Source organism: Oncorhynchus mykiss, chromosome 2 (genome assembly GCF_013265735.2).
Source record: "Oncorhynchus mykiss isolate Arlee chromosome 2, USDA_OmykA_1.1, whole genome shotgun sequence".
NCBI lineage: Eukaryota > Metazoa > Chordata > Actinopteri > Salmoniformes > Salmonidae > Oncorhynchus > Oncorhynchus mykiss.
Window position 1 is genome coordinate 21391710 of NC_048566.1, and position 23642 is coordinate 21415351.

Below are 23642 nucleotides of genomic sequence, written 5' to 3' on the forward strand. Positions count from 1 at the left end.
ACCAGAGTTTTTTTTTATTCAGCTCCTGCTTTTCCCCAGTCTCTTTTCTCGTCCTCCTGGTTTTGACCCTTGCCTGTCCTGACCCTGAGCCCGCCCGCCTGACCACTCTGCCTGCCCCTGAGCCTGCCTGCCGTCCTGTACCTTTGCCCCGCCTCTGAATTACCGACCTCTGCCTGACCCTGAGCCTGTCTGCCGTCCTGTACCTTTGCCCCTGTTGCTGTAATAAACATTGTTACTTCGACACGGTCTGCATCTGGGTCTTACAGTACCTTAATCCTGATAGTAGGTGTGTCCTTTTGACTGGTACTGTATCTTAAGATCTGGAAAACGTCATGCGCCGAGCCACTAGCTTGTCCCCGAGGTGTCCTGGCACCAATAGTTGATTTCCTTGATGAACTCTCGCCAAAACTCCGGGAGGAATTCGATCATAAGCTGCATAAGTGGTGTATGTGTATGACTTTAAAACTTCTTTGGTGTAGGGGGCAGTATTTTCACATCCGGAACTGCCTGATTCTCTGCCTGTTTCTCAGGCCCAGAAGCTAGGATATGCATGTATTTGGTAAATTTAGATTCTAAAACTGTTAAAATGATGTCTGAGTATAATAGAACTGATATGGCAGGCGAAACCCAGAGGACAAACCATCCCCCCAATTTTTTTTTCTGCTTACCACTGTTTTCAATGGCTTGAACTTGAATTATAAGCCCAAGTCCTCCCAAATTGCAGTTCCTAGGGCTTCCACTAGATGTCAACAGTCTTTAGAAAGAGTTTCAGGCTGTTTTTTAGAAAAAAGACCTGGAAATTGTAGTTTTTCTAGGTGACTCCCATTTTGGCTTTAGTGATTCCAAGAGCGTGGAGGAATGTGCGTTCTTTGTTGTTTATCTCCGGTAAAGACAATAACGATTCTCTGTCTTAAATTGTATAGTTTATTTGCATATTAGGATACCTAAGGAATGATTATAAATGTTTGACTTGTTTGGAAAAGTTTATTAGTAACGTTTGGGATTCATTTTGTATGCACTTTGACGGAGGGAAACTGAGTGGATTATTGACTGATGCACGCCAGCTAAACTTAGTTTTTATGGATATTAGAAGAACATTATCGAACAAAAGGACCATTTATGATGTTTATGGGACATTTTGGAGTGCCAAAAGAAGAAGATCTTCAAAGGTAAGGCATGAATTATATCGTTATTTCTGAGTTTTGTGTCACGCCTGGCAGGTTGAAATGTGAATGTCATGTGTTTGTTTGATGGGGTGTTGTCCTCAGATAATCGCATGGTTTGCTTTCGCCGTAAAGCCTTTTTGAAATCTGACCCGGTGGCTGGATTAACAAGAAGTTACGCTTTATTTTGACATATTGCATGTGTATTTTCAAGAATGTTAAATATTTACATTTCTGTAGTTTGAATTTGGCGTCCTGCACTTTCACTGGAAGTCCCATCTAGCCTAGAGAGGTTATTAAGAAGTGGACATGGACCGAATAACTGGGACCATAGCGAAATGAACAACTTGTTATGTTGTTGTTCAGACATCTCAGGAGTCAGACACTTTCATTTTATTCCATGGACACTTGTTATCTACATGTTTGTTCAGAAGACTTACTACCATTCCCAAAATATTTATATTACTCATAAATATACTACATGATCAAAAGTATGTGGACACCTGTTTGTCAAACATCTCATTCCAAAATCATGGGCATTAATATGTAGTTGGTCCACCCTTTGCTTCTATAACAGCCTCCACCCTTTTGGGAAGGCTTTCCACTAGATGTTGTAACAAAGCTCCGGGGTCTTGCTTCCATTCGGCCACAAGAGTATTAGTGAGGTCGGGCACTGATGTCCCGCAATTAGGCCTGGCTCACATTTGGTGTTCCATTTCACCCCAAAGGTGTTCGATGGGGTTGAGGTCAGGGCTCTGTCCAGGCCAGTCAAGTTCTTCCACACCAATCTCAAAAAACCCTTTCTGTATTGTGAGTGGACCAAGTACTTGGGCGTCACTCTAAAGCAGGAAGGTGGAATAAACGAGTCAGGAGTAGGTTTTCTTCACTGAACACAGTTCTCTATTGAGGGCATTTGGTCAACACAAACACTCCAACATAATCAATGAAAATCTCCCAAGGAAAAACATACATCTTCTCCAGATGAAACAGGAACACAATATGATTATCTTTAAACTACAACAAAAGTCACGGGATTGTCACCGTCTTAGTGGGTCTTCATGGATAGCTCCTCTGTCTCAGTGGCTTCCAGATATAGTTCCCCCCCCCCCTCTCTGCTGGTTCCATACTCTCTCTTATAGGGGAAGGAGAATTTGTCATTAGTACCGTCAGCTGTGCTTAATTGACTCTGGTTACCTTGTCTCCCATGCCTTGTTGGGCTACTATCCGTGAGCCCAGCCTGCCCTCTGGTGGTCCTTCCACAGTATTGACCTCGCTTTGTGCACGGGGGCATTGTCATGCTGAAACAGGAAAGGGCCTTCCCCAAACTGTTGACACAAAGTTGGAAGCACAGAATTATCTCGAATGCCATTGTATGCATTTGCTTAATATTTCCCTTCACTGGACCTAAGAGGCATAGCCCAAACAATGAAAAACAGCCCCAGACCATTATTCCTCCTCCACCAAAGTTTACAGTTGGTACTATGCATTTGTTGCTCCTACACGGTTCAGCTTCACAATAGCAGGACTTACAGTTGTCCAGGGCAGCTCAAGCTGGGCAAAAATTTGACGGATTTACTTGTTGGAAAGGTGGCATCCTATGACAGTGCCACGTTGAAAGTCACTGAGCTTTTCAGTAAGGCCTCTCTATGTTTGTCTATGGAGATTGCATGGCGGTGTGCTCGATTTTATACACTTGTCAGCTATGGGTGTGGCTGAAATAGCAAAATCATTCATTTGAAGGGTGTCCACATACTTTTGTGTATATAGTCTACCTGGATAAGGGCGCATGAGGCTATCATGTAGAGGGAAAGCTGCATCTCCCATTAAAACATGAGGACTTGCTGCTGTGGTACCTGTCAGGACAGCAGGCAGTGACAAATAAAGGGCCTTTTTCAGCAGTTTGGACCCAAAATAACTATTTTGAAACACTCTGTCATAGCTCTCTTGGCCGTATGCACCTATATCCACCATTGTGAACCTGTAGTGGGCATCTTCTCTCTCCTTATCTCGCCTATTATACTGTATGTGTTGCTAGGTTGATTAAATCTAGTAGATATGGGGCAATTCACAAACATTTAATTTTCTCGCCAGTCAAGTGTCCCTCTGTGTACAGCGCCGATGAATTGCAACTCAATATTATGAAGGTGTTCCTAACGTTTTGTACACTCTGTGTATGTGCTGAACCGAGCAGCTGCAATTACCTTTCTGGAGTAGGTTTAATTTGATTGGTAGGAGCAAGAGGGTGGAGTTTGATTGTGCAGCCTGAGGCTGGATTGTCTGGGAGGTGGCTTCCAGGGCAAAAATAATAGTTTTTCAACTGGGTGTGTTCACCAAACTAAAGCGTACACAGTAGCTACTATACATGCATCTGTCTAGTGGTTCGAATGGATTCTCGAGCCTTTAACTTTTACCTTTCACTATGTTTTCATGTTGTAGGTAAGACCAATATCATTTATTGATTTTTGTAGATGGCACATTTGTACTGTGAAATGTATACACATTATTGAGTAATGTGCTGCTTACATTCATTTAAAATATTTTAATTAGTAGTTTGTATTTACATTTACATACTGAATGTTGGAATTTAAGATATGTATAGTGTAATTGTGTTATCAACCTACAAAACAATACAAACGCATGGACTACTACTTGAGTTGGTATGCCATAGAGTTGAAATAGTGGATAATTCAGGAAATAATTGTTACTCAAACCTATGCTTGTCTCTCCAGGGTTGTGTTATGGAAAAGGTTTGTTACCAGCAGAATCCATGGTCGGGGAGGTTACACACAATGTGACATTCACAATCGTTAATCCACCAAACGCAGCATTTAGGACAGTAGCCTGGACAGCTAATGGTACTAATGTAATAACCAGTGGTGGCGGCACGGCTGACGCTATAGGTACTGGATATGTAGGAAGAATCACTTTGAACTCTACTACTGGATCTCTGGAACTCAGGAATCTAGTCCTGAGTGACACGGGAGAATATGCAGTCTCTATATCAACAATTGGAAAACCAGACGAAGGGACTACTACATTGAGGGTGTATGGTGAGTACTTTGTGTTGCTGCAGTCATTCTCTGACAATACCAATTTGGTTTTACATCAGCGGTACACTCCACACACTATACCTTGAATTCTAATTACAGTAAGCCTTATATTATCTTTACAAGGAAGGCTGGATTTTCCAAAATGTGTCACCTGTACTGTACCATAATACTGACACACCATCCTTTAGGAATGATTTTGAAATACAGTACATTTTTCCTCCCTATGTACTTTTCTTTCAGTAAATATATAATTGTTCAATTCCAGAAGAAGCAAGTCTTCCAAGGAAATCCAGAGATTTCCACTCACCTGTATTTGGTTGCATTCCACTCAAACTACAGCTTTATATGATTTCTCCATTTACATACTCCAGACATATTTTGGATATGTATTCTACCTACTTAGGTATTTGATAGTTTTGTGTTTAAGTATAACCTTAGGGCCCCATTTAATTCTGGAAACGTGTCTAAAGCACCTTAGAAACTCTCCAATCCAACTCATTTTATAAAATTATCCCTGGCAAACACACTGTTCATGCGTTCCAGGTCGCACATTGCAATCGTAATGTCATAATGATCATATTATACAGTAATTATGTTCTTTCTCAAAACCATGAAATGCAGTGCTTGACTAATGCTGTGCTTTTAGCAGGGGGTGCTCCTGCATCAAACCGCCACTACCCAAAAGGCATAGTCAGACTATCTTGGGAATCAGTTTGTGATTTGTGATTTTTAGCTTGTGAGCAAGTTATTGTAGGTGCATTATTGCTGTTTTATGTCTAAAACAGTTTCTGGCAATTTGCTGGTTCAAGTTACAATTGGTTAATACTGTTGAGCTCTTCTGGATGGAACAGATCCAAGTGCTCCATTTAAATGAACAATCGGTAAAAAATCTTGCCAAACACTCTATGGCTTTGGATCAGATTGTTTTCTAAGCCAATAGGAAGTTGTTATTGTGTTTTTAACCCACAGCGCCAGTCTCCAAGATGACAATAACTGCCAACAACATAGACTTAGTGGAGTTCAACAGCTCTGTCAGTCTGTCCTGCTCCTCCTCTGGCTCCTCCCTCTCTTACCGCTGGCTGAATGGCAGCTCAGAGTTCACAGCCAGTGATGGAGTTCAGCTTGATGATGGAAACAGCACTCTCACCATAGTCAGAGTGACCCGGTATGACCAGGGGCCGTTCTGGTGTATTGTCTCCAACCCCATCAACAGTGACAGTGAGAGTATAACCCTCACCATCAGCTGTGAGTCTCTAACCTGCATGTCTTACCCTTCTAAGTGAACTGCATGTGGAAAGAGATACAGTATGTGTAAACATTGTTTACCTGTGTACTTCATCTTGTAATTTCTTGAGTTTGCTTCCCATAGTGGCAATTCAACTGAAAAATAACAAGACATCAAACATCTTGAAAATAACTCCCCCTGTTCTGGTATAGAAAAAAACATTCCTGTTTAGTATGCAACTTCCCTTCATCCTATTCTAACATCTTCCACTACCATAAACATTTGTAGACAGTTGTGGTGTGCCTTTGGCGATAGGACGCTTGATCTAGATAGATCCACTTTTACATTCATGACATTGATGAATGTGGTCTACAGTATTAGAACTGTAGATTACTTTTGGCCATCCTTATTTTTTAGCAAAGGTGTTTGACATGGACCATTTATTACAGATGGTCCAGAAAACATAAAATTGAAGGTGACCCCTCTAGATGTACTGTATGGATCAGGGTCAGACCTCACTCTGTCCTGCTCAGCTGAGTCCAGTCCTCCTGCCCAGTTTCAGTGGGCTCTGAATGGAGAACTGCTGTCCAATCAGGGACCAGTACTCAAGCTGGAGAACATCCAGGCCAGTCAGAGTGGTAGGTACAGCTGCTGGGCCCATAATACCAGAACCCTGAGGTACCAGACATCTGAGCCCTCTGACATCACTGTGCTGGGTAAGTGGTAGCTGTGACACAAAAGTATTTACCGGTGTTTGTAGTTCTGTGGGGTAGTGTCAGCGGTTCTGTCCAGAACTGAATGTTTCAGACTTCAACAATTGACATTTTAAATAGCTCTGAGATTTCCCACACTCAACCATGCATCTTTTGAAAAATATTTCCAGTTGTAATAACAGCTGGGTATTTAGTGTGTGCCCAAAAACTCACCAGTCCTGGCCATGATCTCACTTTGCAAAGTTAGCCTTGTGTGCCAGTGTGCTCCAATGCATGTGTCAATGCGAGAGCTGTGTGTCATTTTTTGGGGAACCCCAGAGAACTCCAACGACTGTAAACAACAAAAGGGATTTTGTTTCATGGCTAGGTAAGTGGGAAAGAGGAATAGACAGTTATTGGAGAAAACAAAGACTGGCTTTGATGGTTTCATTGGTACAGGAAAGTCACAGCTGATATTTGGTCTTTGTTACATCAATGTGAGTTTTGTGCTTACTGTTTATTTAGTTGGTTTTCAGTTTGCTGTGGTTGTCTCAAGAATTAGTGTTCTGTCGATTGCTTGAATCAGGCATTGTGAGGGAATGAAAGCTGATAATTTGATGGCCATGCACTAAAGAAAGGATGTGATAGAATTCACATTGAGAGTGTTGGCCATCTATATTGAAACATGTACTTACACGAAACAGTCGAAGCATAACTGACTTGCCGGGTTAAATAAAGGTTGAATAAAATAAAATAAGTACCGGTCAAAAGTTTTAGAACACCTACTCATTCAAGGATTTTCTTTATTTTTACTCTTTTTTACATTGTATAATAATAGTGAAGAAATCAACACAATGAAATAACACATATGGAATCATGTAGTAACCAAAAAATATTTATATTTGAGATTATTCAAAGTATGCCCTTTGCCTTGATGACAGCTTTGCACACTCTTGGCATTCTCTCAACCAGCTTCATGAGGAATGTTTTTCCAACAGTCTTGAAGCAGTTTTCACATATGCTGAGCACTTGTAGGCTGCTTTTCCTTCACTCTGCTGTCCAACTCATTGCAACCCATCTCAAACGGGTTCAGGTCGAGTGATTGTGGAGGCCAGGTCATCTGATGCAGCAGATGGTCAAATATCCCTTACACAGCCTGGAGGTGTGTTTTGGGTCATTGTCCTGTAAAGAAAAACAAATGATAGTCCCACTAAGCGCAAACCAGATGGGATGGCGGTTCGCTGCAGAATGCTGTTGTAGCCATAGCTGTTGGTTAAGTGTGCCTTGAATTCTAACAGTGTCACCAGTAAAGCAACCCACACCATCGCACCTCCTCCTCCATGCTTCACGGTGGGAACCACACATGCAGAGATAATCTGTTCACCTACTCTGCGTCTCATAAAGACATGGCGGTTGGAACCAAAAATCACAGATTTGGACTCAACAGACCAAAGTACAGATTTCCACTGGTCTAATGTCCTTTGCTCATGTTTCTTGGCCCATGCACGTCTTTTCTCCTTATTGGTATCCTTTAGTAGTGGTTTCTTTGCAGGAATTCGACCATGAAAGCCTGACTCACACAGTTGATGTTGAGATGTGTCTGTTACTTGAACTCTGAAGCATTTATTTTGGCTGCAATCTGAGGTGCAGTTAACTCTAATGAACTTATCCTCTGCAGCAGAGGTAACTCTGGGTCTTCCTTTCTTGTGCACTTGATGGTTTTTGCAACCTTTCAAAGCACTTGATGGTTTTTGCAACTGCACTTGAAGAAACGTTCAAAGTTCTTGAAATGTTCCTCATTTACTGACTTAAATGTCTTAAAGTACACTTTTTTGGTTAGTACGTGAATTCCATATGGGTTATTTCATAGTTTTGATTTCTCAACTTTTTACAACGTAGAAAATAGTCAAAATAAAGAAAAACCTTTAAATGAGTAGACGTGGCCAAACTTTTGACTGGTACTGTATGTACAGTATGTAAGACTAAAACAGGCTTTTTGTAGAGTTGTTCACTATTAGTAAAACAAGGGTAATGTATAAACTACATTATTGTAGCCTTTCTCATTCAAGTAACCATTTCTGTACTCCTTTTCACAGAAAGAATATCTAGTGCTAAACTCACAATTTCACCAAACCCTCCAATCATCGAAGGGGGTTCTGTCACCTTGACCTGTGATGCTTCTGGCTCCATCAGCAACAGAGACTGGATGAAGGATGGTCAGCCTCTGTCTCCTAGTGAAAGAATCATCTTCTCTGAGGATAATAAGACCGTTTCTATCAGTCCTTTGAATTTAACAGATTCTGGGATATTCCTGTGTCATCTCGCCAACCTTGTCAGCAATGTGAATGCATCTTACAATCTCGCTGTTAGTTGTGAGTATGACACAACCTATACAGTGGGGCAAAAAAGTATTTAGTCAGCCACCAATTGTGCAAGATTTCCTTGAGTTTAGACATAAAGGCAACATTTTGTATCAAAACACTTTGATACAATTATGCATTTATTAAGTACTAAATGTACAGTAGATGTGAACTCACCAACCTAATCTGGAAGGTGAAGAAATGTGATTTTAAACTTAATGTAGTTTGCTGCTTTGAAATGATCTCCTCACCCGATGAGATGGCAACATGGCTTATTCAAAGTGTACTGTATATGCTCAATCTCATCGCTGTATGGTTCTGTCCCTGTTCTTTGCAGTGAAGGGATCAACACAAGGTGGACCGAATGTTGGTGCCATCGTTGGTGGTAGTTTGGGTGCAGTAGCTGTGGTTACAGTGATAGGTGTGGTGGCAGCTATGAAAAAGGGGTAAGTAACAGCTACATTTTATTCTAAGCAATTTTTTTGTCCCACATATCCTTGCTCTGTATGGTGTTTCATATTGGTTTAGCTTTTAAGCTCTATGCTTTAAATAGTTAGTCAGACAGCCAACTAGTTAGCTGAACCTTGACCCTTTAGGTTTGCTTAATGTGTGTCTGTCATGTACTGTCATGTTGTCTTGTCTCTGTCCTTTCCCTTCACCCTGTCTCCCTCTGCTGGTCGTGTTAGGTTACCTTTTCTCCCCCGCTTTCCCCCAGCTGTCCCTTGTCTCCTCTAACTACCCATTCACCCCGTTCCCCACCTGTTCCCTTTTTCCCTCTGATTAGGTCCCTATATCTCTCTCTGTTTCTGCTCCTGTCCTTGTCGGATTCTTGTTTGTTTGTGTCATTCATGCCTGAACCAGACTGTCGTCATGTTTGCTGCAACCTTGTCCTGTCCTGTCGGAATCTGCCGGTCCATCTGAGCCTACCTATGTTTGGTAATTAAAGAAGCTCTGTTTAAGTTGATTCGCTTTTGGGTCCTCATTCACGCACCGTAACAGAAGAATCCGACCTAGAATGGACCCAGCGACTTCGGATCCTCTCCACTCAGCCGTCGAGATCCAGGGAGCGATGCTAGGCAGACACAAGCAGGAATTGTCTGCTGCTCGACATGCCGTTGAGACCCTGGCCACCCAAGTCTCCAACCTCACAGAACAGGTTCACCATCTCCGCCTCGATCCACCGGCCACTTCCAGGGCTTTCGAATCTCCGGAGCCCAGAATCAATAACCCGCCGTGTTACTCTGGGGAGCCCACTGAATGCCGCTCGTTCCTCACCCAGTGTGATATTGTGTTTTCTCTCCAGCCCAACACTTACTCCAGGAGCACTGCTCGTGTCGCCTACGTCATATCTCTCCTTATTGGACGGGCTCGTGAGTGGGGCACGGCAATCTGGGAGGCAAGGGCTGAGTGTACTAACCAGTATCAAGACTTTAAGGAGGAGATGATACGGGTTTTTGATCGATCTGTTTTTGGGGAGGAGGCTTCCAGGGCCCTGTCTTCCCTATGTCAAGGCAATCGATCCATAACAGACTACTCTATTGAGTTTCGCACTCTTGCTGTCTCCAGTGGCTGGAACGAGCCGGCCTTGCTCGCTCGTCTTCTGGAGGGTTTCCGCGCAGAGGTAAAGGATGAGATTCTCTCCCGGGAGGTTCCTTCCAGCGTGGATTCCTTGATTGAACTCGCTATTCGCATTGAGCGACGGGTTGATCTTCGTCACCGAGCTCGTGGAAAGGAGCTCGCGCTCTCCGTCGCCTCCCTCTCCGCATCACTACCATCTTCCTCTGCCGGCTCGGGTGCTGAGTCCATGCAGCTGGGAGGTATCCGCATCTCGACTGAGGAGAGGGAACGGAGAATCACCAACCGCCTCTGTCTCTATTGCGGTTCCGCTGGTCATTTTGTCACTTCATGTCCAGTAAAAGGCCAGAGCTCGTCAGTAAGCGGAGGGCTACTGGTGAGCGCTACTACTCCTGTCTCTCCTTCAAGATCCTGCACTACCTTGTCGGTCCATCTACGCTGGACCGGTTCGTCAGCTTCCTGCAGTGCCTTAATAGACTCTGGGGCGGAGGGCTGTTTTATGGACGAGACCTGGGCTCGGGAACATGACATTCCTCTCAGACAGTTAAAGGAGCCCACGGCCTTGTTCGCCCTGGATGGTAGTCCTCTCCCCAGGATTCAGCGTGAGACGCTACCTTTAACCCTCACTGTTTCTGGTAATCATAGTGAAACCATTTCTTTTTTAATTTTTCGTTCACCTTTTACACCTGTTGTTTTGGGCCATCCCTGGCTAGTTTGTCATAATCCTTCCATTAATTGGCCTAGTAATTCTATCCTCTCCTGGAACGTCTCTTGTCATGTGAAATGTTTAATGTCTGCTATCCCTCCTGTTTCCTCTGTCTCTTCTTCACAGGAGGAGCCTGGTGATTTGACAGGGGTGCCGGAGGAATATCACGATCTGCGCACGGTGTTCAGTCGGTCCAGGGCCACCTCTCTTCCTCCACACCGGTCGTATGATTGTAGTATTGATCTCCTTCCGGGAACCACCCCCCCCCGGGGTAGACTATACTCTCTGTCGGCTCCCGAACGTAAGGCTCTCGAAGATTATTTGTCTGTAGCTCTTGACGCCGGTACCATAGTCCCCTCCTCCTCTCCCGCCGGAGCGGGGTTTTTTTTTGTCAAGAAGAAGGACGGGTCTCTGCGCCCCTGCATAGATTATCGAGGGCTGAATGACATAACAGTGAAGAATCGTTATCCGCTTCCTCTTATGTCTTCAGCCTTCGAGATCCTGCAGGGAGCCAGGTTTTTCACTAAGTTGGACCTTCGTAACGCTTACCATCTTGTGCGCATCAGGGAGGGGGACGAGTGGAAGACGGCGTTTAACACTCCGTTAGGGCACTTTGAATACCGGGTTCTTCCTTTCGGCCTCGCTAACGCTCCAGCTGTCTTTCAGGCATTAGTCAATGATGTCCTGAGAGACATGCTGAACATCTTTGTTTTCGTTTACCTTGACGATATCCTGATTTTTTCACCGTCACTCCAGATTCATGTTCAGCACGTTCGACGTGTCCTCCAGCGCCTTTTAGAGAATTGTCTTTTTGTGAAGGCTGAGAAGTGCACTTTTCATGCCTCCTCCGTCACATTTCTCGGTTCTGTTATTTCCGCTGAAGGCATTAAGATGGATCCCGCTAAGGTCCAAGCTGTCATTGATTGGCCCGTCCCTAAGTCACGCGTCGAGCTGCAGCGCTTTCTCGGCTTCGCGAACTTCTATCGTCGTTTCATCCGTAATTTCGGTCAGGTGGCAGCTCCTCTCACAGCCCTTACTTCTGTCAAGACGTGCTTTAAGTGGTCCGTTTCCGCCCAGGGAGCTTTTGATCTCCTCAAGAATCGTTTTACATCCGCTCCTATCCTTGTTACACCTGACGTCTCTAGACAGTTCGTTGTCGAGGTTGACGCGTCAGAGGTGGGAGTGGGAGCCATCCTTTCTCAGCGCTCCCTCTCTGACGACAAGGTCCACCCATGCGCGTATTTTTCTCATCGCCTGTCGCCGTCGGAACGTAACTATGATGTGGGTAACCGCGAACTGCTCGCCATCCGGTTAGCCCTAGGCGAATGGCGACAGTGGTTGGAGGGGGCGACCGTTCCTTTTGTCGTTTGGACTGACCATAGGAACCTTGAGTACATCCGTTCTGCCAAACGACTTAATGCGCGTCAGGCGCGTTGGGCGCTGTTTTTCGCTCGTTTCGAGTTCGTGATTTCTTATCGTCCGGGCTCTAAGAACACCAAGCCTGATGCTTTGTCTCGTCTCTTCAGTTCTTCAGTAGCCTCCACTGACCCCGAGGGGATTCTCCCTGAGGGGCGTGTTGTCGGGTTGACTGTCTGGGGAATTGAGAGGCAGGTAAAGCAAGCACTCACTCAAACTCCGTCGCCGCGCGCTTGTCCTAGGAACCTTCTTTTCGTTCCCGTTCCTACTCGTCTGGCCGTTCTTCAGTGGGCTCACTCTGCCAAGTTAGCCGGCCACCCTGGCGTTCGGGGTACGCTTGCTTCCATTCGCCAGCGTTTCTGGTGGCCCACCCGGGAGCATGACACGCGTCGTTTCGTGGCTGCTTGTTCGGTCTGCGCGCAGACTAAGTCCGGTAACTCTCCTCCTGCCGGCCGTCTCAGGCCGCTTCCTATTCCCTCTCGACCGTGGTCTCACATCGCCTTAGATTTTGTCACCGGACTGCCTTCGTCAGCGGGGAAGACTGTTATTCTTACGGTTGTCGATAGGTTCTCTAAGGCGGCTCATTTCATTCCCCTTGCTAAGCTTCCTTCTGCTAAAGAGACGGCACAAATCATCATCGAGAATGTTTTCAGAATTCATGGCCTTCCGTCAGACGTCGTTTCGGACAGAGGTCCGCAATTCACGTCTCAATTTTGGAGGGAGTTTTGCCGTTTGATTGGGGCTTCCGTCAGTCTCTCTTCCGGCTTTCACCCCCAGTCTAACGGTCAAGCAGAACGGGCCAATCAGACTATTGGTCGCATCTTACGCAGTCTTTCTTTTCGCAACCCTGCGTCTTGGTCAGAACAGCTCCCCTGGGCAGAATACGCCCACAACTCGCTTCCTTCGTCTGCGACCGGGCTATCTCCTTTTCAGAGTAGCCTCGGGTACCAGCCTCCGTTGTTCTCATCTCAGTTCGCCGAGTCCAGCGTCCCCTCCGCTCAGGCTTTTGTCCAACGTTGCGAGCGCACCTGGAAGAGGGTCAGGTCTGCACTTTGCCGTTATAGGGCGCAGACTGTGAGAGCTGCTAATAAGCGTAGAACTAAGAGCCCTAGATATTGTCGCGGTCAGAGAGTTTGGCTCTCCACTCAGAACCTTCCCCTTAAGACGGCTTCTCGCAAGTTGACCCCGCGGTTCATTGGTCCATTCCGTATCTCTCAGGTCATTAATCCTGTCGCAGTGCGACTTCTTCTTCCGCGATATCTTCGTCGCGTCCACCCGGTCTTCCATGTCTCCTGTGTTAAGCCCGTTCTTCGCGCCCCCGCTCGTCTTCCCCCCCCCCCCCCCCCATCCTTGTCGAGGGCGCACCTATCTACAGGGTCCGTAAAATCTTGGACATGCGTCCTCGGGGCCGTGGTCATCAGTACCTAGTTGACTGGGAGGGGTACGGTCCTGAGAGGAGTTGGGTTCCCTCTCGGGACGTGCTGGACCGTGCGCTGATTGATGATTTCCTCCGTTGCCGCCAGGTTTCCTCCTCGAGTGCGCCAGGAGGCGCTCGGTGAGTGGGGGGGTACTGTCATGTACTGTCATGTTGTCTTGTCTCTGTCCTTTCCCTTCACCCTGTCTCCCTCTGCTGGTCGTGTTAGGTTACCTTTTCTCCCCCGCTTTCCCCCAGCTGTCCCTTGTCTCCTCTAACTACCCATTCACCCCGTTCCCCACCTGTTCCCTTTTTCCCTCTGATTAGGTCCCTATATCTCTCTCTGTTTCTGCTCCTGTCCTTGTCGGATTCTTGTTTGTTTGTGTCATTCATGCCTGAACCAGACTGTCGTCATGTTTGCTGCAACCTTGTCCTGTCCTGTCGGAATCTGCCGGTCCATCTGAGCCTACCTATGTTTGGTAATTAAAGAAGCTCTGTTTAAGTTGATTCGCTTTTGGGTCCTCATTCACGCACCGTAACAGTGTCTCACTGACCCATGGCTGAAAGTATAACAGGTGTTTGCTCATGATGAGACTGGCAGATTGCACTCAGACTTTAACTCTTGGAACGTAGTGCCAAGGTTGGAGGACCAGAAGAGAGATTTCCCTATTTAGTTGAGTTTTCATTTGTCAACTTCCTTGGTTGTGACCACTTCTCTCAAAACCGTTTATTATATTACAGGGCTTGTAGAGGCTTGGTCTTATCATACATTGGCTCAGGGATTTTCTTGCAAGGAATGGCTTTTCATGTAAGCAAACACACATGTCTGTAATCAGATATGAATTGAGGAGTAGTTGGTTATAATGTAATATGAGAGGGGTTCAAAATAAATAGACGTAAACAATGTGGCATTGGAGCTGTGAAAGGTCAATTGCAGGAAAGCATTTGACAATTTCTAAAAGGTACAGTAACTATAGACTGATAACAACCTAAGAATTGCTCCGGCCTGTGAATAGAAGAGAGGTGGAGTATGATTTACAGTAAAGGTGAAAGTTATATTCTCATAACAGGATATTATTCATCCTTCCTGTAGTTGGATGTCAGGGCTGGAGTTGTCAAGGTTATGAACAAATGATTTGTTGGTGGTTCAATGTCATTCATTTGCATTATCTAAATTACACGTGTACCTGAACATAACAATAGTAATTTCCCAAAGATGCTGACTGCTACTTATTTTCAATTAGCTACTTCAAGAAAATAACTTCCGGTGGAAGGACAGTTGGCAACAGTAAGCATAAGTTGTGTGTGTGTGCTTGCTATGCTTGCTATGCTAACACAGGCATCCATTTTGTAAATGAATCAAACATTTCTGTTTCCAGAAAAGGCAACTCAAAGAACTTTTGGTCTACATATATTTCTACTTTGTCTAATACTACTGTCTAATAGTCAACTGATCTCCATCTCTCTAGTTCCCTACTTAACTTCCTCCTTCCTGTTTGGGAAAAGAAACCTATCTCTCTGCTCCTGATTATCATAATCTTCTACAGACACAAAAAAAACAAACTAACCATCATGCCTGTAATCTAAGGCAATGCTTTGATTGAAGGTGTGAGTATTAGCAGTCAATGTTGATTAGTGCTTCATGATTGTGAAACCTACTCTACTGTAAAGTGCAATCCCATTTCTAAGTGCTATTTGTGTGTCATCCCAGCAGGTGAAAGCTCTACTAATGGAGGGGGGAAAGGAGGAAACCAGGTACTGTGCCCTGTCATGTCATGCATTTAACTGTCATTGTTTTCTGTTTTCATAGCTTTGATAGGGTATTTGTTTAACTCACATGAATGTCATGTCAATGTATAAGAAACTCTTTTGTGATAAAAACATTTGTGAAAATCCAAATAACTTCACACATCTTCATTGTAAAGGGTTTAAACACGGTTTCCCATGCTTGTTCAACGAACCATAATCAATTAATGAACATGCACCTGTGGAACAGTCGTTAAGACACTAACAGCGTACCGACAGTAGGCAATTAAGGTCACAGTTATGAAAACTTAGGACACTAAAGAGGCCTTTCAACTGACTCTGAAAAACACAAAAAGAAAGATGCCCAGGGTCCCTGCTCATCTGCGTGAACATGCCTTAGGCATGCTGCAAGGAGGCATGAGGACTGCAGATGTGGCCAGGGCAATACATTTCAATGTCTGTACTGTGAGACGCCTAAGACAGCGCTACAGGGAGACAGGATGGACAGCTGATCGTCCTCGCAGTGGCAGACCACGTGTAACAACACCTACACAGGATTGGTACATCCGAACATCACACCTGCGGGACAGGTACAGGATGGCAACAACTGCCTGAGTTACACCAGGAAAGCACAATCCCTCCATCAGTGCTCAGACTGTCAGAATTGGCTGAGAGAGGCTAGACTGAGGGCTTGTAGGCCTGTTGTAAGGCATGTCCTCACCAGACATCACTGGAAACAACGTCGTCTATGGCCACAAACCCACTGTCCCTGGACCAGACAGGACTGGCAAAAACTGCTCTTCACTGACGAGTCACGGTTTTGTCTCACCAGGGGTGATTGTCGGATTCGCGTTTATCTTCGATGTAATGAGCGTTACACCGAGGCCTGTACTCTGGAGCGGGATCGATTTGGAGGTGGAGGGTCCGTCATGGTCTAGTGCAGTGTGTCACAGCATCATCGGACTGAGCTTCTTGTCATTGCAGGCTATCTCAACACTGTCCGTTACAGGGAAGACATCCTCCTCCCTCATGTGGTACCCTTCCTGCAGGCTCATCCTGACATGGCCCTCCAGCATGAGAATGCCCCCAGCCATACTGCTCGTTCTGTGCATGATTTCCTGCAAGGCCATGGCCAGCGAAGAGCCCGGATCTCAATCCCATTAGGCATGTCTGGGATCTGTTAGATCGGAGGGTGAGGGCTAGGGCCATTCCCCAGAAATGTCCGGGAACTTGCAGGTGATCTGGTGGAAGAGTGAGGTAACATCTCACAGCAAAAACTGGCATTGAGGAGGAGATGCACTGCAGTAGTTAATGCAGCTGGTGGCCACACCTGATACTGACTGACTTTTGATTTTGACCCCCCCTTTGTTCAGGACCAATTATTCAATTTCTGTTAGTCACATGTCTGTGGAAAATAAATGCAGTTGACAGTGAGAGGATGTTTCTTTAGAGTTTATTTCCTTTATTTACAGTATTGACATCATTCAGGTGCACAGATAATTAACTGACCTGCTTTTGTTCCTTTGATACTGCCATTTTGTGTAAAAAGAGCTGCACTCTGGGCGACATGTACGATATCATATCTTGTCTGGCTATCAGATATCATGATCAGAATAGTAGATTCTATCGTTGTATAAGACTATAATGATCATCACATATAAATATCTCATCACACAATGTAGAAGAAGATGGGTCAGTATAATAGTTATAAAATAACTATAAGATAATATACAGTAATAGCTTAAATGGCACCAGAGCCAAGCTCCTGGTCAGCTACAGTATATCTCCTGGCATTGTTCCTGCTAAGCCACAGTCTGACATTTAACCACGTGTATATATCCGCACATCATAGAGATAATCACACTTTCAGGCAGGGGTAGTATGCATTGCCTTTTTACTGTAAGGCTGAGGGACTTTGCTCCAGGAAGATAATATTATATTGAGCTTGCACACACAACTTTTCTTGTCAAGTATTTACAACAGACTGTTGCCTTGGCTACTCAGCGACGACAAATGTGTTTCTGTCAAGTGCCATGAGCCCTAATGTGTCCATTTGGCTGCAATTTAATCTCTTCTAAAACTCAACCGAAAGAAATATAAAAGATATGAGGAACTATCTTCGTAATCAACAACACTGACCTCTTTCAAGATAATAATAGAAACATGACAACCTGCTCATAATGGCCTAGTCTGGTAACTGGTTCACTAGCTGTGCGACACACCTTCACTCCTGGCATACAAGGCTAGTAACGACCACACAGTTTGAGGGGATGTAACAAGTTCCCTGCCCTCAAGAAGTTGTACGAGAAATAACCAAAAGAAGTTGACTGAACTAACTCTGTGTTTGTAATTATCCACTGCTCTGGTGCATATAGCTCTAGATGTGATGCAGTATAAAAAGGGCCCTGAGTTTGTCCTTGTCAGGTCATGGTCAGGACTGAACTAAGACATGTCTCTCCTCTCTCCTCATAGGAGCTGAACTATGCAGACATCACGCAATTCCAGAAGAGGGATGGTGGGTCAGTTCAGCTGGGGAACCTGGGTATTTCCTCCACAGAGTACGCTCAGGTCAGAGTCAACAACAGGCCCGGTCAGCCGACCTAACCCACCTACCAGGCCCACCAATCCCAGTACACCCAGGTGAAAAAACCTGCCCATAAGCCTGCCCCTGATGCTGCATCCACCGTTTCTCAGACGTCCGAAGGAACTGACCACCCCTCCCTGTCAATCATCTGGACCAGTTGGGGTCAGTCAGGGTGACTAGGCCTGTTCAGACATGGTCAGTGAAGCCCCACAACCTTCTCTGTCAATGTGCCAACCAAACTTTTTCTAATAATGTATCCCTTATCAGGCCTTACAGATCCCTGGACAAACAAAAATGTCAGTTGACCCCTTAGCTATTATCATTACATTGGGTGTTAATCTGTTTTAAAATGCATACTCAACTAAGAGTAATGATAATGTCGTAATAGCTCATCAGATCGTGATGGATAGTGAATATATTGATATACACAAATAATACAGCTACATACACAATGTGCCACTAAATATAGTCTCTCTAACTGCTCTTTTCAGTTCTCATACATACAGTAGTGTTGAAGTAACTGTACTATATGACAAATAGTGAAAATCATTAGCATGCATCCCATGATTTATTAGAACAGCAACACAGAGGAACACCATTTCTCAGGGTGACATGGGTACCTTATCCCTGGTCATTTGCATGTATGGTGTACATGATACCTTATGTACTGTTAGATATCACAACAATGAAATGAAATAGCGTGTGCAGTATGTGTACATGATAAATACTGTTTGCTTTGTTTATTAGCAATAGATGGCTCTCTCACTGTTGATTTGTTTGTCTGGGTGTACAGTGTGTGCATTCAATAATTATTTGGATCAATAATTTCCCTATGGCTATTTGATTATTAAAACACCAATAACAAGATGGGGAATAAAATATAATATTTTTCTTATTAAAAGTTGACATGAACGAAACCAACAATGGTTATGTCGGTGACAAGGTGCAGTACCACACACATCTATCATAAAACGACCTGTATTTTGGCTTGAGGACAACATACTGTAGTCCCAACCATGCATGGGAAGTTTTTAAACACCACACTACCCATTTAGCTTTAATAATAAAGCCGTATTTATTATTTGGGACATTTTCTACAGTGATGCTTGTACCTCAAACCTATTTCAATAACACATTACTATATTTTAAATTATTCAACTAATGTACAATATGAGAAAGTAGGCTTGATTTACAGTAAGATACTTGTACTGCTAGTTCCGACCGTGCAGCAATATTAACAAATCATCTAACAATTACACAACAACTACCTACTATATTTGTATGTTTAAATGATTAAATGAATGTACAATGTGTGAGAAAGCAGGCTTGATTTACAGTAAGATACATTTATTAATCTTTATGGTTTATTGTGGTTCCAAGCATTTTTGTTATTTGTGAATCCACCTATATTTGAGTCATTATGTATTTTGCAGCAAAAACAGAAGTGTCTGTATGCTTAAGAATTGTTTATTTAATGTCAAATGTACTGTACATGATTTAGTGCCATATCTACTCCCAAACCAAACATTCCAGTTTATCTACTTCCAAACCAATCATAGAGTTATGTAAGAACACAGGGGAAGGCACAGCGTGGGTAATGCTATACTCCAACATCAAAGGCCCTCTCGGTCAACACTCTCAATACACTTAGTAATTCCTTTGTACTCATATGAATCCATTGGTTCCTATGATGTCAATGTGGACTTGTCATTGAAGTTTTATCATTCTGACCTGCTACTGTACATACTGCACATGATTATTGTCATAATGAATTGTAGACTCGTCTGTTTACAATACAACTATTTGTTTTGAAATAATTGCACTTTTATGGAAGAATTTACATTTTGATGCCAATAAATTATATTTGCTGTAACATGGCTAACATTTCTGTCTTGGATTGGAAGGGAATAAGCACATGGGGTTCTGCTTTCAAATTGCTGTGTAGTACAGAAAAAGTACAACTGAGACAAACTATTTGGGGTTTAAATGATTTAAACTAAAGAATCTTTCAGTAACAGATACTTAATTGCAATAATTAACTGTAAAGAATGACCTCCACGTATAATATGAAATCACTTCTCTCTTTTAGCAGTGTAATATTTCGGGAATTTCCTCATTGAATATTTTAATTAAAGCACTTCTCTCTTTTGAAGGGCAATTACACCACTTTTCAACCTCATATTCATTATCCCTAGCACCAAACTAATCAAATCAAATCCAATTGAATTTGTCACATGCGCCGAACACAACAGGTGTAGTAGACCTTACAGTGAAATGCTTACTTACAAGCCCTTAACCAACAATGTGGTTTTAATAAAATCTCAAAAAAAGTAAGAGACAGGAATTCCAAATCGCTAAAGAGCAGCAGTAGATAACAATTGCTTGGCTGTATACATGGGGTACTGGTACAGAGTCAATGTGAGGTAATTATGTACATGAAGATAGAGTTATTAAAGTGGCTATGCATAGATAATAACAGAGAATAACAGCAGCATTAGAGGGGGGGGGGGGGGCAGTGCAAATAGTCTGGGTAGCCATTTGATTAGCTGTTCAGGAATTTTATGGCTTGGGGGTAGAAGCTGTTTAGAAGCATCTTGGACTTAGACTTGGCGCTCTGGTACCGCTTGCTGTGTGGTAGCAGAGAGAACAGTCTATGACTAGGGTGGCTGGAGTCTTTGACAATTTTTAGGGCCTTCCTCTGACACTGCCTGGTATAGAGGTCCTGGATGGCAGGAAGCTTGGCCCCAATGATGTACTTGGTCATACGCACTACCCTCTGCAGTTTCTTGTGGTCGGAGGCCAAATAGTTGCAATACCAGGCAGTGATGCAACCCGTCAGGATGCTCTCGATGGGGGAGCTGTAAAACCTTTTGAGGATCTGAGGACCCACGCCAAATCTTTTCAGTCTCCTGAGGGGGAATGTGTTTGTCGTGCCCTCTTGATGACTGTCTTGGTGTGTTTGGCCATTCTAGTTTGTTGTTGATGTGGACTCGATCTATAAAAAAGTGGTCAGATGAAGCAGATGCTAAACTACAGGACTGTTTTGCTAGCACAGACTGGAATATGTTCCGGGATTCTTCCGATGGCATTGAGGAGTACACCACATCAGTCACTGGCTTTATCAGTACGTGCTGGAATATGGTTGCACATTTAACACTCTGATAGAAATGAGGTAAAACTGATATAGTTCCCCTGTATTAAAGTCGCTGTCCGCAACTTTAATGCTCTGGATGAGCATTTCCCTGTTTGCTTACGGTGGAATAGAGCTAATTGAGTGCGTTTTTAGTGCCAACCTCAGTCTGTGATGGTATGTAGACAACTATGAAAAATACAGATGAAAACAATCTAGGTAGATGGTGTGGTCTACAGCTTATCATGAGAGACTCTAGCTCAGGCAGGCAAAACCCTGAGACTTCCTTAGATATTGTGCACCAGCTATTGTTTACAAATATGCATAGGCCCCCGCCCCGTGTCTCACCAGAGGCTGCTATTCTGTCTTGCCAATAGAGTGTAAACACGCCAGCTCTTTGTTCTTAATGTCATCGTTCAGCCATGACTCAGTGAAATATATGATATTACAGTTTTTAATGTCCCGTTGGTAGGATATACAGTGGGGCAAATAAGTATTTAGTCAGCCACCAATTGTGCAAGTTCTCCCATTTAAAAAGACGAGAGAGGCCTGTAATTTTCATCATAGGTACACTTCAACTATGACAGACAAAATGAAAAAAAAAATCACATTGTAGGATTTTTAATGAATTTATTTGCAAATTATGGTGGAAAATAAGTATTTGGTCACCTACAAACAAGCAAGATTTCTGGCTCTCACAGATCTGTAACTTCTTCTTTAAGAGGCTCCTCTGTCCTCCACTCGTTACCTGTATTAATGGCACCTGTTTGAACTTGTTATCAGTATAAAAGACACCTGTCCACAACCTCAAACAGTCACACTCCTAACTCCACTATGGCTAAGACCAAAGAGTTGTCAAAGGACACCAGAAACAACATTTTAGACCTGCACCAGGCTGGGAAGACTGAATCTGCAATAGGTAAGCAGCTTGGTTTGAAGAAGTCAACTGTGGGAGCAATTATTAGGAAATGGAAGACATACAAGACCACTGATAATCTCCCTCGATCTGGAGCTCCACGCAAGATCTCACCCCGTGGGGTCAAAATGATCACAAGAACGGTGAGCAAAAATCCCAGAACCACACGGGGGGACCTAGTGAATGACCTGCAGAGAGCTGGAACCAAAGTAACAAAGCCTACCATCAGTAACACACTACGCCGCCAGGGACTCAAATCCTGCAGTGCCAGACGTGTCCCCCCGCTTAAGCCAATACATGTCCAGGCCCGTCTGAAGTTTGCTAGAGCGCATTTGGATGATCCAGAAGAAGATTGGGAGAATGTCATATGGTCAGATGAAACCAAAATAAAACTTTTTGGTAAAAACTCAACTCGTCGTGTTTGGAGGACAAAGAATGCTGAGTTGCATCCAAAGAACACCATACCTACTGTGAAGCATGGGGGTGGAAACATCATGCTTTGGGGCTGTTTTTCTGCAAAGGGACCAGGACGACTGATCCGTGTAAAGGAAAGAATGAATGGGGCCATGTATCGTGAGATTTTGAGTGAAAACCTCCTTCCATCAGCAAGGGCATTGAAGATGAAACATGGCTGGGTCTTTCAGCATGACAATGATCCCAAACACACCGCCCGGGCAACGAAGGAGTGGCTTCGTAAGAAGCATTTCAAGGTCCTGGAGTGGCCTAGCCAGTCTCCAGATCTCAACCCCATAGAAAATCTTTGGAGGGAGTTGAAAGTCTGTGTTGCCCAGCAACAGCCCCAAAACATCACTGCTCTAGAGGAGATCTGCATGGAGGAATGGGCCAGAATACCAGCAACAGTGTGTGAAAATCTTGTGAAGGCTTACAGAAAACGTTTGACCTCTGTCATTGCCAACAAAGGGTATATAACAAAGTATTGAGATAAACGTTTGTTATTGACCAAATACTTATTTTCCACCATAATCTGCAAATAAATTCATTAAAAATCCTACAATATGATTTTCTGGATTTTTTTTCTAATTTTGTCTGTCATAGTTGAAGTGTACCTATGATGAAAATTACAGGGCTCTCTCATATTTTTAAGTGGGAGAACTTGCACAATTGGTGGCTGACTAAATACTTTTTTCCCCCACTGTACGTACTTTCAGTTCGTCCCATTTATTTTCCAGCGATTGAATGTTAGCTAGCAGAATGGAAGGCTAAGGCAGATTAGCCAATTGTCGCCTGATCCTCACAAGGCATCCTCACAAGGCATCCCCACATCACTAGTGTGTACGTATGTGAAAACAGCACATTTCTATGAAATCACTGGGTAGGATAAAGAAAAACAGTGATTTTCAAAACCTGCAATCAGTTTTTAGCCAGAGGGAGGGCATTTTCTTTCTCCCCACGTCACTGCAAATTTCACAGTGCACGAAAATCAATGTTTGAGGATTTCATTGAGTAGAACTTTATATATTTGTTTATAAAAACGATAAAATTGTGCAGTTTTCACATATGTAGACACTGGTATCGTGCTGGAGATAATGAAATGAAAATATATGAAAATGTATGCTCTCAAGTCGTTCAGGATAAGAGTGTCTGCTAAATTACAAAAATTTGAAATGTAAAATGATGTTGAAAAGTGTTAGAATTGACAGTTGT

The 23642-nt window shown here is 43.8% G+C and overlaps 1 protein-coding gene across 3 annotated transcripts; it reads left to right on the forward strand.

The window, feature by feature from the left end:
• The first annotated feature begins 3454 nt into the window (after window positions 1-3454).
• On the forward strand, window positions 3455-19798 carry LOC110537588 (carcinoembryonic antigen-related cell adhesion molecule 5). 3 transcript variants are annotated; one of them, XM_021623739.2, is made up of 9 exons: window positions 3455-3599; window positions 3893-4213; window positions 5183-5458; window positions 5888-6154; window positions 8227-8502; window positions 8828-8936; window positions 14846-14889; window positions 15313-15356; window positions 17820-19798. In XM_021623739.2, exons 1-9 carry the CDS (start codon window positions 3548-3550, stop codon window positions 17949-17951), a joined length of 1521 nt encoding a protein of 506 aa, XP_021479414.2. In that variant the 5' UTR covers window positions 3455-3547; the 3' UTR covers window positions 17952-19798. The 3 variants fall into 3 exon arrangements, with proteins under 3 accessions (XP_021479414.2, XP_021479415.2, XP_036797604.1); XM_021623740.2 differs by having other exon boundaries at window positions 15316-15356; XM_036941709.1 differs by having other exon boundaries at window positions 5888-6076.
• Window positions 19799-23642: the final 3844 nt, after the last annotated feature.

Bases quoted from the DNA above. Each gene is read 5' to 3' on its own strand.
- LOC110537588 (XM_021623739.2), top strand. From the start codon at position 3,548: ATGGATTCTCGAGCCTTTAACTTTTACCTTTCACTATGTTTTCATGTT. The intron at 4,214-5,182 runs GTGAGTACTTTG...TTTAACCCACAG, and splicing joins TACTACATTGAGGGTGTATG to CGCCAGTCTCCAAGATGACA. The intron at 6,155-8,226 runs GTAAGTGGTAGC...TCCTTTTCACAG, and splicing joins CTCTGACATCACTGTGCTGG to AAAGAATATCTAGTGCTAAA.